Source organism: Vespa mandarinia, chromosome 8 (genome assembly GCF_050613455.1).
Source record: "Vespa mandarinia isolate Hongniang chromosome 8, ASM5061345v1, whole genome shotgun sequence".
Lineage (NCBI taxonomy): Eukaryota > Metazoa > Arthropoda > Insecta > Hymenoptera > Vespidae > Vespa > Vespa mandarinia.
The window spans coordinates 2,130,001-2,144,948 of record NC_140817.1 but is presented as its reverse complement, the minus strand read 5'-3'; the positions used below and the strand labels follow the sequence as shown (position 1 = coordinate 2,144,948).

The following is a 14,948-nucleotide window of genomic DNA, read 5'->3' as shown; positions in this document are numbered from 1 at the left end:
ATAAATATTAGGGAGACGAGTCGAAGAAAGCGTGAGTGTGTCTGTGCATGCGTGTCTGTCAGTCTGTCTATCTGCTCTGTGCGTGTGTGTGTGTGTGTGTAAAAAAGAGAGAGAGAGAGAGAGAGAGAGAGAGAGAGAGAGAGAGAGAATGTATAAGAGGAAATGTGAGAAGGAACGACTGAATTATCTTTGTGTAGAAAGATAAAAAAACGTGGTTATAGTGGGTCTCATTAAACAATTTATTGCTCGTTGTAATAAAACTCTTAGAAGATATACATTATAAATTCTAAATAATTATATTTCTACGTACATATATAAAAAAAAAAAATAAATAAATAAAATATATATATATATATATACGTATATATACATATATATGTATAAATATGAATATGTATATATATATATACATATACATATATATATATACACATATATACATAGTATAAAGAGAATGAAAATACGTTCTAAGAAATATATTCGTAAGTATCTCGACAAAATGGAAGATGCTACCGTATCGTGCCGCGTAATGATGATCTATCGCGAGAAATATTAACGTCACAATCCGTTTTATCGTACTCAGCACAATACGAGGGGCACGCTTGTATTATAACACTATATATATATATATAATATACATACATCTATATATATATATATAAATATATATATATATATATTGTATCACCTATGTTTTTGTATTTGGTAATCTAAACGAAAAGGATATCGGATTAACGAACAGAAGGTTAATAGAAAGTATATTATATATTTGAGTAAAGCCGCGTCGAGTGTTGGTGTTATCCATGACCAGATTAAAAAATTATCCTTTTACTCCCCCACCCCTATTGTGTTTTAGAAAATCAGGTAATGTATTTAGAAAGCGGTGTGGAGGGAAACTATTACATAGTTGTAAAGCTAATTATACCAATAACAGACTGTCCTGGATAAACTCAACGTTCGTTTACTCATAACTTATTATATACATCGTCTGAAAGGAAAAAAAAAAAAAAAAAAAAAAAGAAAAAAAAATTAACAAAAAAGGTACGTTCGTAAAGAAAAATAAACATAAGTATATATCAATCGTTCGGCTCATTTCATCCTGTTAACCCTTTTTTTTTTTTTTTGGAACCTACCTAATTTGCTTATCTTAACTTTTGTATTAAATTGCTTTTCTTTTTATCAGTGTATATATATGTATATATATATATATTTTTTTTTTATATGTAAAATTAAGCATTCGTTTATTTACTTTGCTTTTGTATTTAAAATAGAATTTGCACATAGAATGCATGTAGAAATATATTTTGAATTATTTTATAATAAAAGCTTTCATATGCGTGCGTGCGTGAGTGTTGTACATATATGTATATATATATATATATGTATATATATATATAGTGCTGAGATTTATTATTGCAATTAATTCATAATGAATGTTCAGTGTTGACAGTGAACTCTTTCGTGTACTTAAAGAACAAAAGGAAAACTAGGAGTTTCAAGTAAGTATTGAATTTTTGTAAAAAATACACGATTGTTTTTTCACAATGCAAAATAATTTTGTAAATCTATAGACTCTTCGTTTCTCCATCGTGTATATCTGCAAGGCAAAAAAAAAAAAGAACAAAGAATAGGTAGGTAATGAAATGAACTAATATTAAATCACTTACAGTTTTGGTATATCCTTAATATATCGTACTTCTTGATTATTCTTCTTCTTGAAATCCTCAATTTTACATTTTTCTTGCCATGCTTTTGTAGGTTCGCACAATGTCGAAGGATATTTATTTAATTTATATTTTCGCGAGATCGTAAATTTATTTTGTTGAATTTTGTCCGTACGCGAAATTAATATCCTTCTTTTTCGAATATATTCCTCATCCTGTTTTCTATTTAATTTGAATTAGAAAAATTTAATTGATATTATTTCTAAATAAAATAATAGACTCTTCCTGCTGGTTGCGTAATACAAAGATACATACCTAAATTCTTTGATCAACGTGGGATCATATTCTTTCGTACCTTTTATATCCTTTTTCGTATTATCCAAAAATTCGTCCATTGATTTTTTATTCCTATAATCTCGCAAATTTTCCCGTATTGTTTCCATTCTAATTCGTGCACGTTTCTCATCCAAAACCCGTTTGGATTCTAATCGCAATTTCGATTGTTCCTCCTCCATAATCCGTTTGTTTTCTCTTTCTAATTTCCACTTTTTAATCAATTCCTTCTTATTAATATTTTCATTGATAATTGCGTCGGATCTTTCATCTTTATCGTTAATCATATTTTTTTCTAAATGATCCGTCGAAATTTCAGATCGTTGATTTTCCTTGTCGATAGTTCTTACGTTTTGTAATTTTTTCATTTTATTCAATTCTTTACGCTTTCGCCATTCGTTTATCTTTAATCTCTGTCTTTCACGTAATTCAAGATATAATTTGTACCAAGCTTCGTGATTTATTATTTTTTCTATCGACATATCTGGACATTTCGTTTTAATGGCGTTAACTAATGCAGGCACGTTTTTATATTTTTTTCTCATCTTTAAAAAGAACAAATGATCCTCGTCGCTCCAATGTTGCGTATAACCTTTAAATTAAACAAAATTTTTATTAAAATATCTATCGTAAAAAATTTTAAACGTTTAAGTTGAATAATTGACGTAATAAATACCGGTTTTAACAATCAACGCATGGAAATCTTCGATCTCTTCGTAATCCTCGTGATTTTTTTTTTTATCCTTGTCAAATGACGATAAATTTATGATTGATGATTTTATCGTCTTATTCACTGTATTATATTTATGTAAACGCGATGAAAATTCTTTTAGATCGGAATCCAATTTATTTCCATCTTCTGACAATGTTTGAAGAGGACAAGTTTTTTTAAAATCGTTTAATTTTTTTGAAATTTCGATCAATTTAGATTTAAATTCGTTTATATCTAAAAACAACATAAATAATGTTCGATTAAAGTAAAAAAAAAATTTGTCTTATATCTATTACCTAGTTGTTGAATTTCTTCAGGATCGGATATGATCATTTTGACTTTTTTCACATCGTCATTGATATCGAAAACCGTTTTACATAGAATTGATAATACATTTTCTCTATGTAATACAAAAATAAAGGTTAAAAAAAAGGTGTAATAAAAAATGAAATAATAAATATCAAAGTTACCTCTTAGCGGACAGTTCCTTTTCTTCTTTAGATAAATTTTTAATAACGTCACCGTCGAGTTTCATATTATTTATTAAATTAACGAGTCCTTTTTCTAAAATGTATTCCTGATGTTTTAATTTCACAAAACTCTTAAAACATTTCGATTTTTGAATCTTTTTTAAATTCAAGTTGGACTTCTCTCCTTCTACGTTCTCATCGTTTTCATTTTGCGTACTCATATCATCGAGTAAGGTAAATTACCCTAACGTCTTGTTTATATATATATATATATATATATATATATATATATATATATATATATATTTATAGAAACGTTCGATAATTTTATAGAGAAAACTTTTCAAAGCACCAGTTTCGATCTTTATTGTAAGTATGAAATCGAACGACTGTGCGTAGCATGTATGTTTCCATGACGATACGAGTTCCGCTTTATGAACCAATACACCTGCTTTTTCTAATAGGAAACATATGCAAAACGATATTGAAAAAAAGATAAAATATTAAAATAATTACATATTCATGAGGTTATATAACAATTGTAAATTAAAAATTAAATGATAGAACGAATAAAAATTTTAATGATTTTTCTAATGTTAAAAATCAATGAAGAATAAAGAAGAAAAGAAAGGTTACTACATTACCGACCGCTGGATAGATATCAATAGTGTTTTTATTTATCGACTCATCGCGTTCGTTCGTCCGCTTCGTTCATTGGCGCCCTCTGAAACATATTGTCGGAGCTCATCGACCAATCGGAGACGCAGTGATCTCGAGCTCGACTTTGAAAACGCGGCATTTATACGGGTGGACTGCACGTAGGCGCTTCAGTCTCTGCTTGGGACGCGAAGGTTCAAGAGCGCGGCTTTACGAACGGATCCTCTCGGATTACGCGAGGCGCGCATATACAAAGAGAGAAAGAGAGAGAGAGAGAGAGAGAGAGAGAGAGAGAGAGAGAAAGAGAAAGAGAAAAAGAGAATATATACACAGAGATAGATAACGGCGATCCTCATAGTTGACATCGTTTACGTACCTTACGCAGATGCCAAAAGAGGAAGAGTTTGAATTTGAAGAAAACGACGAAGTAGGAATTTGTCTTTAATTGAAGATTTTCATCTTTTTCTTTGGCTCTTTTTCGTTCCTTCGATCAGCCTAATCATCCCCCACTCGTAACCGAAGACGACGCCTTTGCGTCGCGACGCCGTCTTTTCTTTTTTTTTTTTCTCTTCTCTAGTTTACTCTACTCTACTTTATTCTTCTCTCTCTCTCTCTCTTTCTCTCCCTTTTTATCTATCTTTGTCTGAAGATCACTAATCGAGCGACTCAATTCACACACGCTCGTTGCTCTCGGGAAATTTCGTGATGTAGGCGTTCGAGTAGCAATCATAGTGACAGAGCCGACCTACCGCTCGTGTTTGCTTCGACGAAGAGGTTAGACGCACGATATACGCATTTCCCGACCCTCGGTTCGGTGAATATACCTAAATATATATATATATATATTATATTATATATAAATGTATATGTATATACATACACACATATATATGTATATATATAGATAATAATATTCCGGTGTGGCTCATGCGATTTTTCTCGCGGGTGTTAATCGACTACGCCAATCGCTTTAGAGGATCCTCGCTCTGCTAGACAACGCATTCATGTAAGTATACGTATATCATTTAATGTTTACATACATTTTTTTTTTCTTTTTATATTAGATCGTCATAATCCGTATATAATCTATGTATTAGGGATTTAGCGATTGGTCGAAGGTCAGATACCAAACAAAACTTTCGAGATAATAATAAATCGTATTCTGGATAAATCAAAATCATATTTGACATCGTATATTAATCACGTTCGTATGACTTTTTCCCTTTTTCCCTTTTCTTCCCCCCTCCCTTTGACGTATTAAATTTCTTTCTTCATTCGATATTCGAATATTAATTTCGTATATCCACGTATTTCCCGCCTTTACGTATGAGTACGAATTCAAACGTTGATAATATTTTATTTGATTAACGTAGTATCTATTCGTTCTGCAGTCATTTGTTTTTCCTCTTTTTTTTTTCCTTTATTCGACGCCATTATATTACCTGGACGTTCGACTTTCCTTGTGAACTTTCTCGCAATTCGCGTATATATATATATTTGTAAGTCATACGTAAATAATAAGAATAGAAACGTTGAAGTTTGTGCTGGATATAGAGTAATCGAAGAGGAACCATATACAATATGTTTTCATGGAAAACATCGTTATACATACACGTAACGTCTTCGAAGAATTCGTTTAATTTATTAGTAACAAGGGTTATATGGCGCAAACTTATATATATGTATATATACATATATATATACGTACGAAAGTAAAGTTGAAATATTTTCATTATCATTTGAATCTCTTTATTTACGTCCATATATATTTAATTACATCGGTATATCATTCATTCGAGTATATTAATTAACGAAGCAATTAGATATATAAAAGATAGATAACCTTAAAGTCTTATATGTTCGATCTTATACACGAAACAAAAGCGTTTAAAAAGGTATCGTGGAAAATAATCGTGGTGAAGATCGTGACTTGGAAAAGTCTATTTTATGTATGTGTCGATATATATATATAAATATGTACATGAGTACATAAAAGAAGTAATAGTAGTAGTAGTAGTAGTAATAGTGAAACGTTGATTTGAAAAGCGTGCCGATTGAAATTCGAGATAAGGAAATCTTGTGTGTACGTGAATTAGAGAGAATTAGAACGGCCCTATTTTATATCGAGAGCTCAAGATGTGTCATTATCTCGTTCCTTCGACATAAATGCAGATAGGAAGGTAAGGAAGCTACTTATATACATATTATATGCGTAGATATATATGTATTGAATACATTTGCATTTTTCCATTCCCGTTGTTTCACAACTGCAATGCTGTCTCGGATGTGTAACTTTGACCTCTTGTAATGTTCTATGTCTAAGAAAGAGAAAAAGGTAGATAGATATATAGACTATGTATATATGACATATATATCGAAGATTTATACAAATCTTATAGCTTTCATCGTTTTATTATACACACATATATATATATATATGAACACGTAAAGGCGCGTATATATGAGTGAATCAATATAATTTCTAATGGACGATCAAAAATCTAATAGCTCATTATTGAGATTATTTTCAAGTCAATGCTTTTTTTTCTCCTTTTTTTTTTTTTTTTTCTTTTTCTTACAGGTTGAAATATAAAAAAAAAATATATTTTTCACATAGCCGTTGTAATTTGTAAATCGATCCGACGAAAGAAAATAAATAGGTCTACAAGATAATAGGAAAGATTAAGATAATAATAGGAATAATTCTAGAGCATGTAATAAATGGATGTATATGAAAAAAAAAAAAAAATCCATTTGGGAACCTTTTGGGTCACCCTATATATAGATCTATATACGTCTACATACACATCTAATACAATATATTATTATTAGGTCGTGATGCCGCAACGATAGTATGTTACTTCATGAGAGAGGTGAATCGAAAATTTTTACGGATCGAACAACTGAACTCTCTTTTGCACGCCTCGCACTCGTAAACAAAGGACGATGAATCGTATCGGAAGTATTATGTGTGTGTGTGTATATGTGTGTGTATGTGCAAAACTTTCTTTGTTGACTTATCCGCTAAGCGATTCTAACTCTAATATCATTTTGCAAGAGGCATTTTACCAATGAGATCTCTTTCTCTCTCTCTCTCTCTCTCTCTCTTTCTCTCTTTCTCTCTTTATCTATCTATCTATCTATCTCTATCTATCTCTTTTTCATTCTTTTCCAATCGTGAAATGAATTCGATAAAAAGTATCACGATTCTTTATAGGACGATCGTAAAAGATTATTCGTAATACTATTGTTTTACACTTTCTTTATTTTCCATTCAATTTCTTCTTTTCTTTTAATTTCGTATTAATTTGACCTATATCATATTTTTTTATTACTATTTTTATTATTATTTTTTTTTTCTTCTTCTTTTTTCTTTCTTTTAGAATTCGTTTCTTTTTTTTTGCTTTCTTTCTTTTAGAATTATTGTTTTATTTTTTCAATGAAAGTAAATATGTCGTTTATATATATATATATACATATTGTATAATAGATAACGATAAGAAAAAGTGATGCTTTTTAGAATTAATTTATTATGTAATAAAAGTAAATAGTAATGTCGTTCGCAGTATACAATATGTATTATAATTATACGTAACAATGATAAATAGTGATGATTTTTTTTTCTTTTTTCTTTCTTTTTTTTTTTTTTCAAATATTACTCGATCCTTTTTAATAAAAATAAATTATAACGTTGTTTTGGTTACAACGTAATAGTACATGACGTGAATAAAAGTTAATGTTTTTCTTTTTTTATAATCTTTTATACGTCATTCCATTTTTACTCTCATTTCGTATAAACTTACGCACGTCTCATTATTATTATTATTATTATTTTCTTTTTATAATTATTTTATTGATTAGTAAAAGCAAATAGTATTGTATAATACATAAGGACAATAGATGATAGTATATATATATATATATTTTCTTTTTCTTTTTTTTTTAGACATTAAATTAAATGCCTAAGTCTTTAAATTGAAATGATATAATTCAAGGAAAATTTTCTTTATTCATTTTCTAAATAGAAAATAAAAAAGGAAAATGCATCATCGTGGCTTATATATTACAATGTTATGAGTCACGAGATGAGTATATAGAAAATGAAGATTTTCGAGGGAGAATCGATGTTATAGCCATCGATTATGTCGTAGCGAGTAATTTCGTTGGTAATGACTCAATAACTCGATAATGATTGTATTTGTTAGAAAGTGTACCGATAATAGAAGCTCTAGAAAGAACGACGATATATATATATATATATATTTATTATGTATATATATATATATGTTTTGATATGGATTATAAGGAAGAAAATTAAAAGAAGATAAGATATACGAGATTACTTTTCTCTCTTCTCTTTCTCTCTATCTCTTTTACACACACGCAGGCACGCACGCACGCACACATACGTAGGAATCATATAATTCAAATAAAATAAAATAAAATAAAATAAAATAAAATAAAAAACAAAGAGAAAGAAAAAAAAAACAGAATTATTAATATTAAATCAAAAGTATAAATTTTTCTGATATACAAGGTTTAATAAAAAGAAGAAACGAAGTATTTTGAATTTGTAAAAAAAAAAAAAAAAAAACTTTCTAAAGAAAAAATATTCTTCTCTTCTAATACAATTTCTATCACATCTGTTAAAAATTTTTGACGTATTCTTTTTCTATTTTTTTTTTCTTTTTTTAATTTTACATATATATATATATGTATGTAGGCATGTGGTGATACGCATTATGCTCTAGCACGTACGTACGCATCCACAAATGTGTTCCCATATATTCCCAACGTTTAATCTCGTGGTTAGATTGCGAATGAGAACGAACGACTACTTCCTGAAATTGGCCTTGGTTTCCTGAAACATTGGATTGTAAGCCCTGATAAATTGCAGGTGCACGTGCGAAAGTGTCGTTTTTGTTCACTCTTTCAACGTAGGAAGTTAAAAAAAAAAAGAGAGATAGATAGGTAGATAGATAGATAGAGATATAGAGAAAGAAAGAGAGAGAGAGAGAGAGAGAGAGAGAGATAGAGACAGAGATTAGAAAATAGATGAGATTGAGACGAGGACAACGATTGGTCCAGATTGTTATACAGGATGAACCTGAAAAATATCACTTGGATGATTATTTACAAATCAATTACACTTCTTTCTTTTTCTATTTTTTTATTTATTTATTTATTTATTTATTTATTTATTTATTTATTTTGTTTTTTTCTTTTTTTTTCTTTTTCTTTTTTTAAGATCATTCTCTGCACATTTTTTCACAACAATTTTATCTATTTATTTATTTACTGAATTTATTTTTATTTGTCAGATTGTATAAAAGTACAAGCTCGTATCGTAAAATAACAGAAGTCTTGTTTTTTCAGTCTTTAATTTTTTTTTCCTTGTTTCTTTTCCTTTTTCTTCACTCTTCCTTTTTTTTTCTTTCTTTTTATTTTTTTTTTATTATTTTTTTAATTTTGTCTCTTGCTTTTTTAAATATAAACTTTCTAATTTTAACGATAATCTCACAAAGCTTGTTTACGATTCTATTTTCTCATTTTGTTTATCGATAAATTCGATCGATCGATCGATCGATCGATCTATCTATCCATCGGATTTAACGATCTAATATGATATGAGAAAGAAAGAAAGAAAGAGTATAGATCATGAGAGAAAGAGAAAGAGAGAGAGAGAGAGAGAGAGAGAGAGAGAGAGAGAGAGAGAGAGAGAGAGAGAGTGAGAGGGAGAGAGAGGGAGATAGTATAGATCATAAGGGAAAGAGTGTATGGGAGAGACAAAGAGAGAGAGAGAGAGAGGGAGGGAGGAAGGGAGGGAGATAGTGAGATAGTGAGAAAGAGAGAGAGAGATGGAAGGCGTCGAGCCTCGTTACGAGTTCTACACTCCGTTTAAAAGTGAATGGAGAACCTGCTCATTCACAAGATTTTCTTCCGAGGGGGCGCGCTCGCGTGTCCGAGCTGCTGACTGCAGGCCAGCTTCTTGATGCTTTCTCTCTCTCTCTCTCTCTCTTTCTGTATATATATATATGTATTTGTATGTATGAGTATTTCTGTGTATTTGTAAGTATATGTTAAAGTCCTGAGAGAAGAAGGATAGAATGTTCTTGTTGGAGTTGAAGATAAATCACATGTGAATATGCGTTTGCCGCATCTCGTCGTGAAAAAGAAAAGAAAAGAAAAACAAAAAAAAAAAAGTATGAAAGAAAAGAGATGGACGAAAACGAAAACGACTATAGTCACTTTTTGTCTCTCTTTCTTCTTTTCTTTTCCCCTATTTCTATATCTATTTCTCTATTCTCTATCTCTTTCTGTTTCTCTATCTTTCTTTCACTTTTATCTCTTTGTTCCCTTTTTTTTTCTTTTTTTTTCTTTTTTTTTCAACCCTTCTCTCGTTTATATAGGAACAGAAGTACACGTATATACATATGTATATGTATATCTTTTATATGCTGCAGTACATTGCATGTAAGTTTTTTGTTTGAAAATACGTGAAAAGCTTTGAGTTATGCATATATACATATATATATATATGTGTGTGTGTGTGTGTGTTATGTGTATATACCTGGCTATAGGAAAGGCATAGAACGTTTTTTAAAGAGTCGTTGTACGATATAAAGAGAGACGAAAACTCAGGTACACACCATTTTCCGATATGAAAAGTTTGATATTTGATATTTCAACTAAAACGAAGAAATGTAATACGTAATCTACGTAAAGACGAATTTTAACGAGCGTGGATAACATTTTAAATGCACGTACGACGATATTTTTTTTTACTCTTCTTTTTTTTTTCTTTTGCTTTTGTTTTTTCTCCCTTTCTTTTCCTTTCTTTTTGTTTTATTTTTTTTTGGTTTTTTTTTTGTTCTTTTTCTTTTTCGGTAATTTACACGGTATCGCAATTAACGTCGCTCGAAAACTTCGCGCCTTATCTCATTATTTTATTTTATTTTATTTTTTTTCATACAATTCTACCATTCTCTTTTTACCCCGCTATATTTATTCGTTTGTTTATTTATTATTTCGTAATTCGTAAAATTTGTACATTTTTCTTTAATGTTCGCTTAGAGATCATAAATTATTATTGTCGTAGGAAGAGCAGTAAAAAAAAAAAAAAAAAAAGAGAAAGAGAAAGTAAAAGAAGAATACGAAAAAAGAAAAGAAAGAAATGAGAATATAAAACTCGATCGGGGGTTGGATTAAAGGGGTGATGAAGAAAAAGATAAAAATGGACAAAAAAAAAGAAAAGAAAAGAAAAAGAAAGAACGAAAAAAATTAAGTAAGGTAGAAAAGGTTAATCAATCTCAGAATCATACTCGAAAGGAGCTTTACGAGTGGCCCGATATATAATGATAAACGACTCGTGAAATGTTACGGACATTATCGTACGATAATATACGTCGAGCTTGGTATAACAAACTCGAGATATCGTGTTTCCTTTTTTTGATCCATCGATTCCATACGGTTCTCTCTTTCTAGCAGAACGAACCTGATTTTCTTCCTTCTCTTTCTATCTTTTGTATTAGGAGTATTATGAACGCAGCAGATATTCATGATTTGCATGCGACGCTCGATTGCTCGACGACGCTCGATTGCTCGACGACGCTCAATTGCTCGACGACGCTCGATTGCTCGACGACGCTCGATTGCTCGACGACGCTCGATTGCTCGACGACGCTCGACGTCGACCGACGATGTCCGACAACGCTAGACGACGACGGAACAGGTTCATTTTTTTACGTTCGTGAGGGAGAATGAATGAATTCGTAAAGTCTCTTACAACGAAAGAGGGAAAGAGAAAGAGAGAGAGAGAGAGAGAGAGAGAGAGAGAGAGAGAGAGAGAGAGATATAGAGAGGGTAAGAGTTCTCGTGTCGAGAGGGTGAAAATTTTATTGGTCTAATCTTCTTCGAGTCTCGTGGCTCGCAAATGTAAAATTATTATGCAAAAAGAGCATAATAACGACCTCTTTCGATTGAACCGATAAAAAGTAATACGCGTGTTTCACCTAAACTTTTTCTTCCCCCATATATATATATATATATATATATATATATTTCATACTATCAATAGGATTTCTTCGGGATAATAATTTGTTGTTGGCAAAACTTATGTATACTTTTATGTATTTTACACATACACACATACACATATATATATATATATATATATATGCATTTTTTATGTACATTTATAAATATATACAATATTTTTTATGCACAAATATATGGGGCATTGATTTTGAGAAAGTGAGGCGAGTCCATTATGTGAAAAAGAAATATTTAAGGCTAATTCTTTTTACAAATATAACATAAAATTTGTGTTTTCATTTGTTAAAAAAACAAAGAAAAAAAAAGAGAGAGAGAGAGAGAGAGAGAGAGAGAGAGAAATGGACTTGTCCCACTTTCAAAATTAACAGTTCATATATATAATGTATATGTATATATATGTATATCAATAATCAATTTCTATTTTTGCTAATTAAAAAAAAAAAAAAAAAAAAAAAAACGAAGATTGAAAAATATAAAAATTCCAAATCGATCTCTGTAAAGAAGAAAAAGTCATATGACTTTCAACTGATCTACCTATTTTGATTATTCGCACCAACGAGAAACTTTACTCTCCATTTATTTCTCTCTTTCTCCCTCTCTCTCTCTCTCTCTCTCTCTCTCTCTCTCTCTCTTTCTCTCTCTTTCTCTCTCTTTCTCTCTCATACACGTTCCACTATATGCTAATTTTGTACAAGACAAAGATTCCTTTTCTCGTCTTACTATAGACCACGATCGAGCTACGGTGTTTCTATAGAATTTTAACGATTACTTAGCTTAAGAATTTAACCTATCTCCCTGTCTCTATCTTTCTAGAACCCTCGTCCCCCTTCCCTTCTCTTCCCTTCCCTTCCCTTCCCTTCACCTTACCATCCATTGATATTACTTGTCGTAATAGGTAGTAGGACGAACATTGTAGTAACGCGTCGCGCGACCAGCAACACGACATGTTTTTCTTTCGTTACTAATAATTATGCAGAATCTGATATCCTTCCTCGTGTCTAAGGACTAAAAGAAAACTGCATAGTCGGTACTTAATGGTCCGTAAAAGGGTGGGGGTAGGGGGAGAGCGACGGACGAATGACTATTAATTACATCTCAAGTCCTCAAGTCGATTGTCCGAGATTCGTGTACTTTACTATTTCATTCTCTTTCGCATGATTATTATTTCTCTCTCTCTCTCTCTCTCTCTCGCTTTTTTATTAGTATACGATGAATCAAAAGTTTCTATAATTGATTAAACAATGATCGATTAATCGTTTATAAAAATTTTTCGATTTACTTTTAATTCTTCTTTCTGTCCTTCTTAAGATTTTAAATCTTTCTTCTTCTTCATCCTTTTTTTTTTCTTTTTCTTTTTTTTTTCTCTTTTTTTTTGTATTCTTTGCACATTGCAAAATTATTACTTAGGAGGACCAGCTTGTAAAATTACAAGCCTAATCGGTAGCTCGAACGGTCTCTCCGTAAGAGTGTGTATAATTGATTTGGGGGGCGGGGGGGGAAAGAAGAAGAAAAAAAAAAAAAAGAAAAAAAAGAAAGAAAAAAAAAATCAAAGAAATTTTTGTCTTCGTCGTCATTCCTTTTTTCGCCGCCGCCGCCCCCCTCCCCCTCCCCCACCACTCCATCTCCCCCAAATATTTTTTATATCGAAAAATATTCTTCGATTCGGACGTACACGAAGGGACTTTTCTTTTTTCCTTTTTTTCTTTTTCGTTTGTTCGATTGTAAAAACAAGTCTGAATTGATTACCGTAATAAATGAGAAAGGATTCCACGAGAGAACACGAGAGGTTCTCGCGAGGCAAAGTTTTTTATTATTCAACATGGACGAAGGAAAAAGGGACGGAATATAAAAGAGGTGGGTGCCCTTCACACGAGTCATTCCTATAGTAGCCTGCAACGTAAGTTTACTTACGTGAGCATACTTTAAAGGAGCGCCACGTATCTCGTAACGGTATATCGCAAGACTATCTCTCTCTCTCTCTCTCTCTCTCTTTCTCTTTCTCTTTTTCTCTTTCTTTACTTGTGTGTATGTATGTATGTGTGCATGTATATACAATATATATAAGTATATAAGTTTCGAATATATCGTATAAGTAATAGTATGCACATGTTGATAGTATACTAATGCTTTTAGATGGACGGATAAATGGACGTATGAAATATCGAATGTACGCTAAGAAAAGAGAAAGAGAGAGAGAGAGAGAGAGGAGAGAGAGAGAGAGAGAGGGAGAGAGAGGGAGATAGAAATCGCTTGATAGAAATTATTATAGTAAAGTCAAGGACAAAAGATATATGTAAATCAGTTATTAGCGATGTAACAAATGATAAAGCCATATGGTAATCATTTTCCAAGTAACTATAGATAGATAATTTTTCATTAATAGGAAAATACATCGTTTATTCTTATTATTAATTCGATCGATCGATCGATCAATCTATCGATAATTTTTTTTTTTCTTTATAGCTAATCGTTTATATTCCATTGTACACGTACCAATACTAATTATACTTATTACGATAATCGTTGATTCAGTCACATTAATTACATGGTTCTCGTTACGACTAGATATTTATTCCAATAAGTAAGTGAGTGAGTGAGTGAGTAAGTCAGTGAGTACGTAGACGTAATTCGTCGGTGAGAATTGAAAATTATAGGAGGAGAAGAAGAAAAAGGGGGAGGGTGGAGAAGGTGGAGAGGAGGTGGGCTCGTAAATGCGCGGATTACATCTCCTGTAATAATGTTTCTTCGACCCGCCCACGCGTACAAATCATTCTATGTACGTGTGTATGTATTCGTAACTTGTGTGTTTCTCTTTGTGTGTGTGTGTGTGTTAGTTTGTGTACACACTCGTAACCCACACTTTGTGGGGCAACTATTTATTCTATAACGATTTCATTTTGACGTTACATTTCATTTCACCGTCTTGATTATTATTATTATTATTATTATTATTATTATTATTATTATTATTATTATTATTATTATTATTATTATACGGGACACCCTGTGCGTAAACTCATTTCTCCTTCCTTTTAATCGTTCTAATCCAATATAATC

At 31.0% G+C, this 14,948-nt stretch overlaps 2 protein-coding genes across 11 annotated transcripts in view; one reads left to right on the top strand and one right to left on the bottom strand.

Annotated features, from left to right (window-relative positions):
* Positions 1–1,406: 1,406 nt before the first annotated feature.
* On the bottom strand, positions 1,407–3,407 carry LOC118449504 (uncharacterized). Its single transcript, XM_035884162.2, has 6 exons — positions 3,180–3,407; positions 3,006–3,109; positions 2,674–2,943; positions 1,980–2,589; positions 1,668–1,886; positions 1,407–1,597 (listed from the first exon to the last, which is right to left on the bottom strand). The coding sequence occupies exons 1-6, from the start codon at positions 3,398–3,400 to the stop codon at positions 1,540–1,542; spliced, it is 1,482 nt and encodes a 493-aa protein (XP_035740055.1). The 5' UTR covers positions 3,401–3,407; the 3' UTR covers positions 1,407–1,539.
* A 590-nt stretch (positions 3,408–3,997) lies between these two features.
* LOC118449471 (GAS2-like protein pickled eggs) overlaps positions 3,998–14,948 on the top strand; it is a 91,437-nt gene continuing 80,486 nt past the window's right edge. For 2 of the 10 annotated variants that reach the window (XM_035884039.2, XM_085658481.1), the window contains exons 1-2: positions 3,998–4,610; positions 4,741–4,842. The gene's annotated coding sequence lies outside the window, so the exon portion shown is untranslated. Of the gene's footprint in view, positions 4,651–4,740; positions 4,843–5,804; positions 6,017–14,948 lie in introns of those variants that run through there. The other 8 variants (XM_035884064.2, XM_035884084.2, XM_035884047.2 and 5 more) reach the window with 8 other exon arrangements.

What these genes read in the sequence shown, in the direction of transcription:
- LOC118449504 (XM_035884162.2), bottom strand. Translation starts at nt 3,400, where the DNA reads ATGAGTACGCAAAATGAAAACGATGAGAACGTAGAAGGAGAGAAGTCC. An exon ending in ACGTTGATCAAAGAATTTAG is followed by an intron (nt 1,887 to 1,979) that starts GTATGTATCTTT and finishes CAAATTAAATAG; the next exon opens with AAAACAGGATGAGGAATATA. An exon ending in ATTAAGGATATACCAAAACT is followed by an intron (nt 1,598 to 1,667) that starts GTAAGTGATTTA and finishes TTTGCCTTGCAG; the next exon opens with ATATACACGATGGAGAAACG.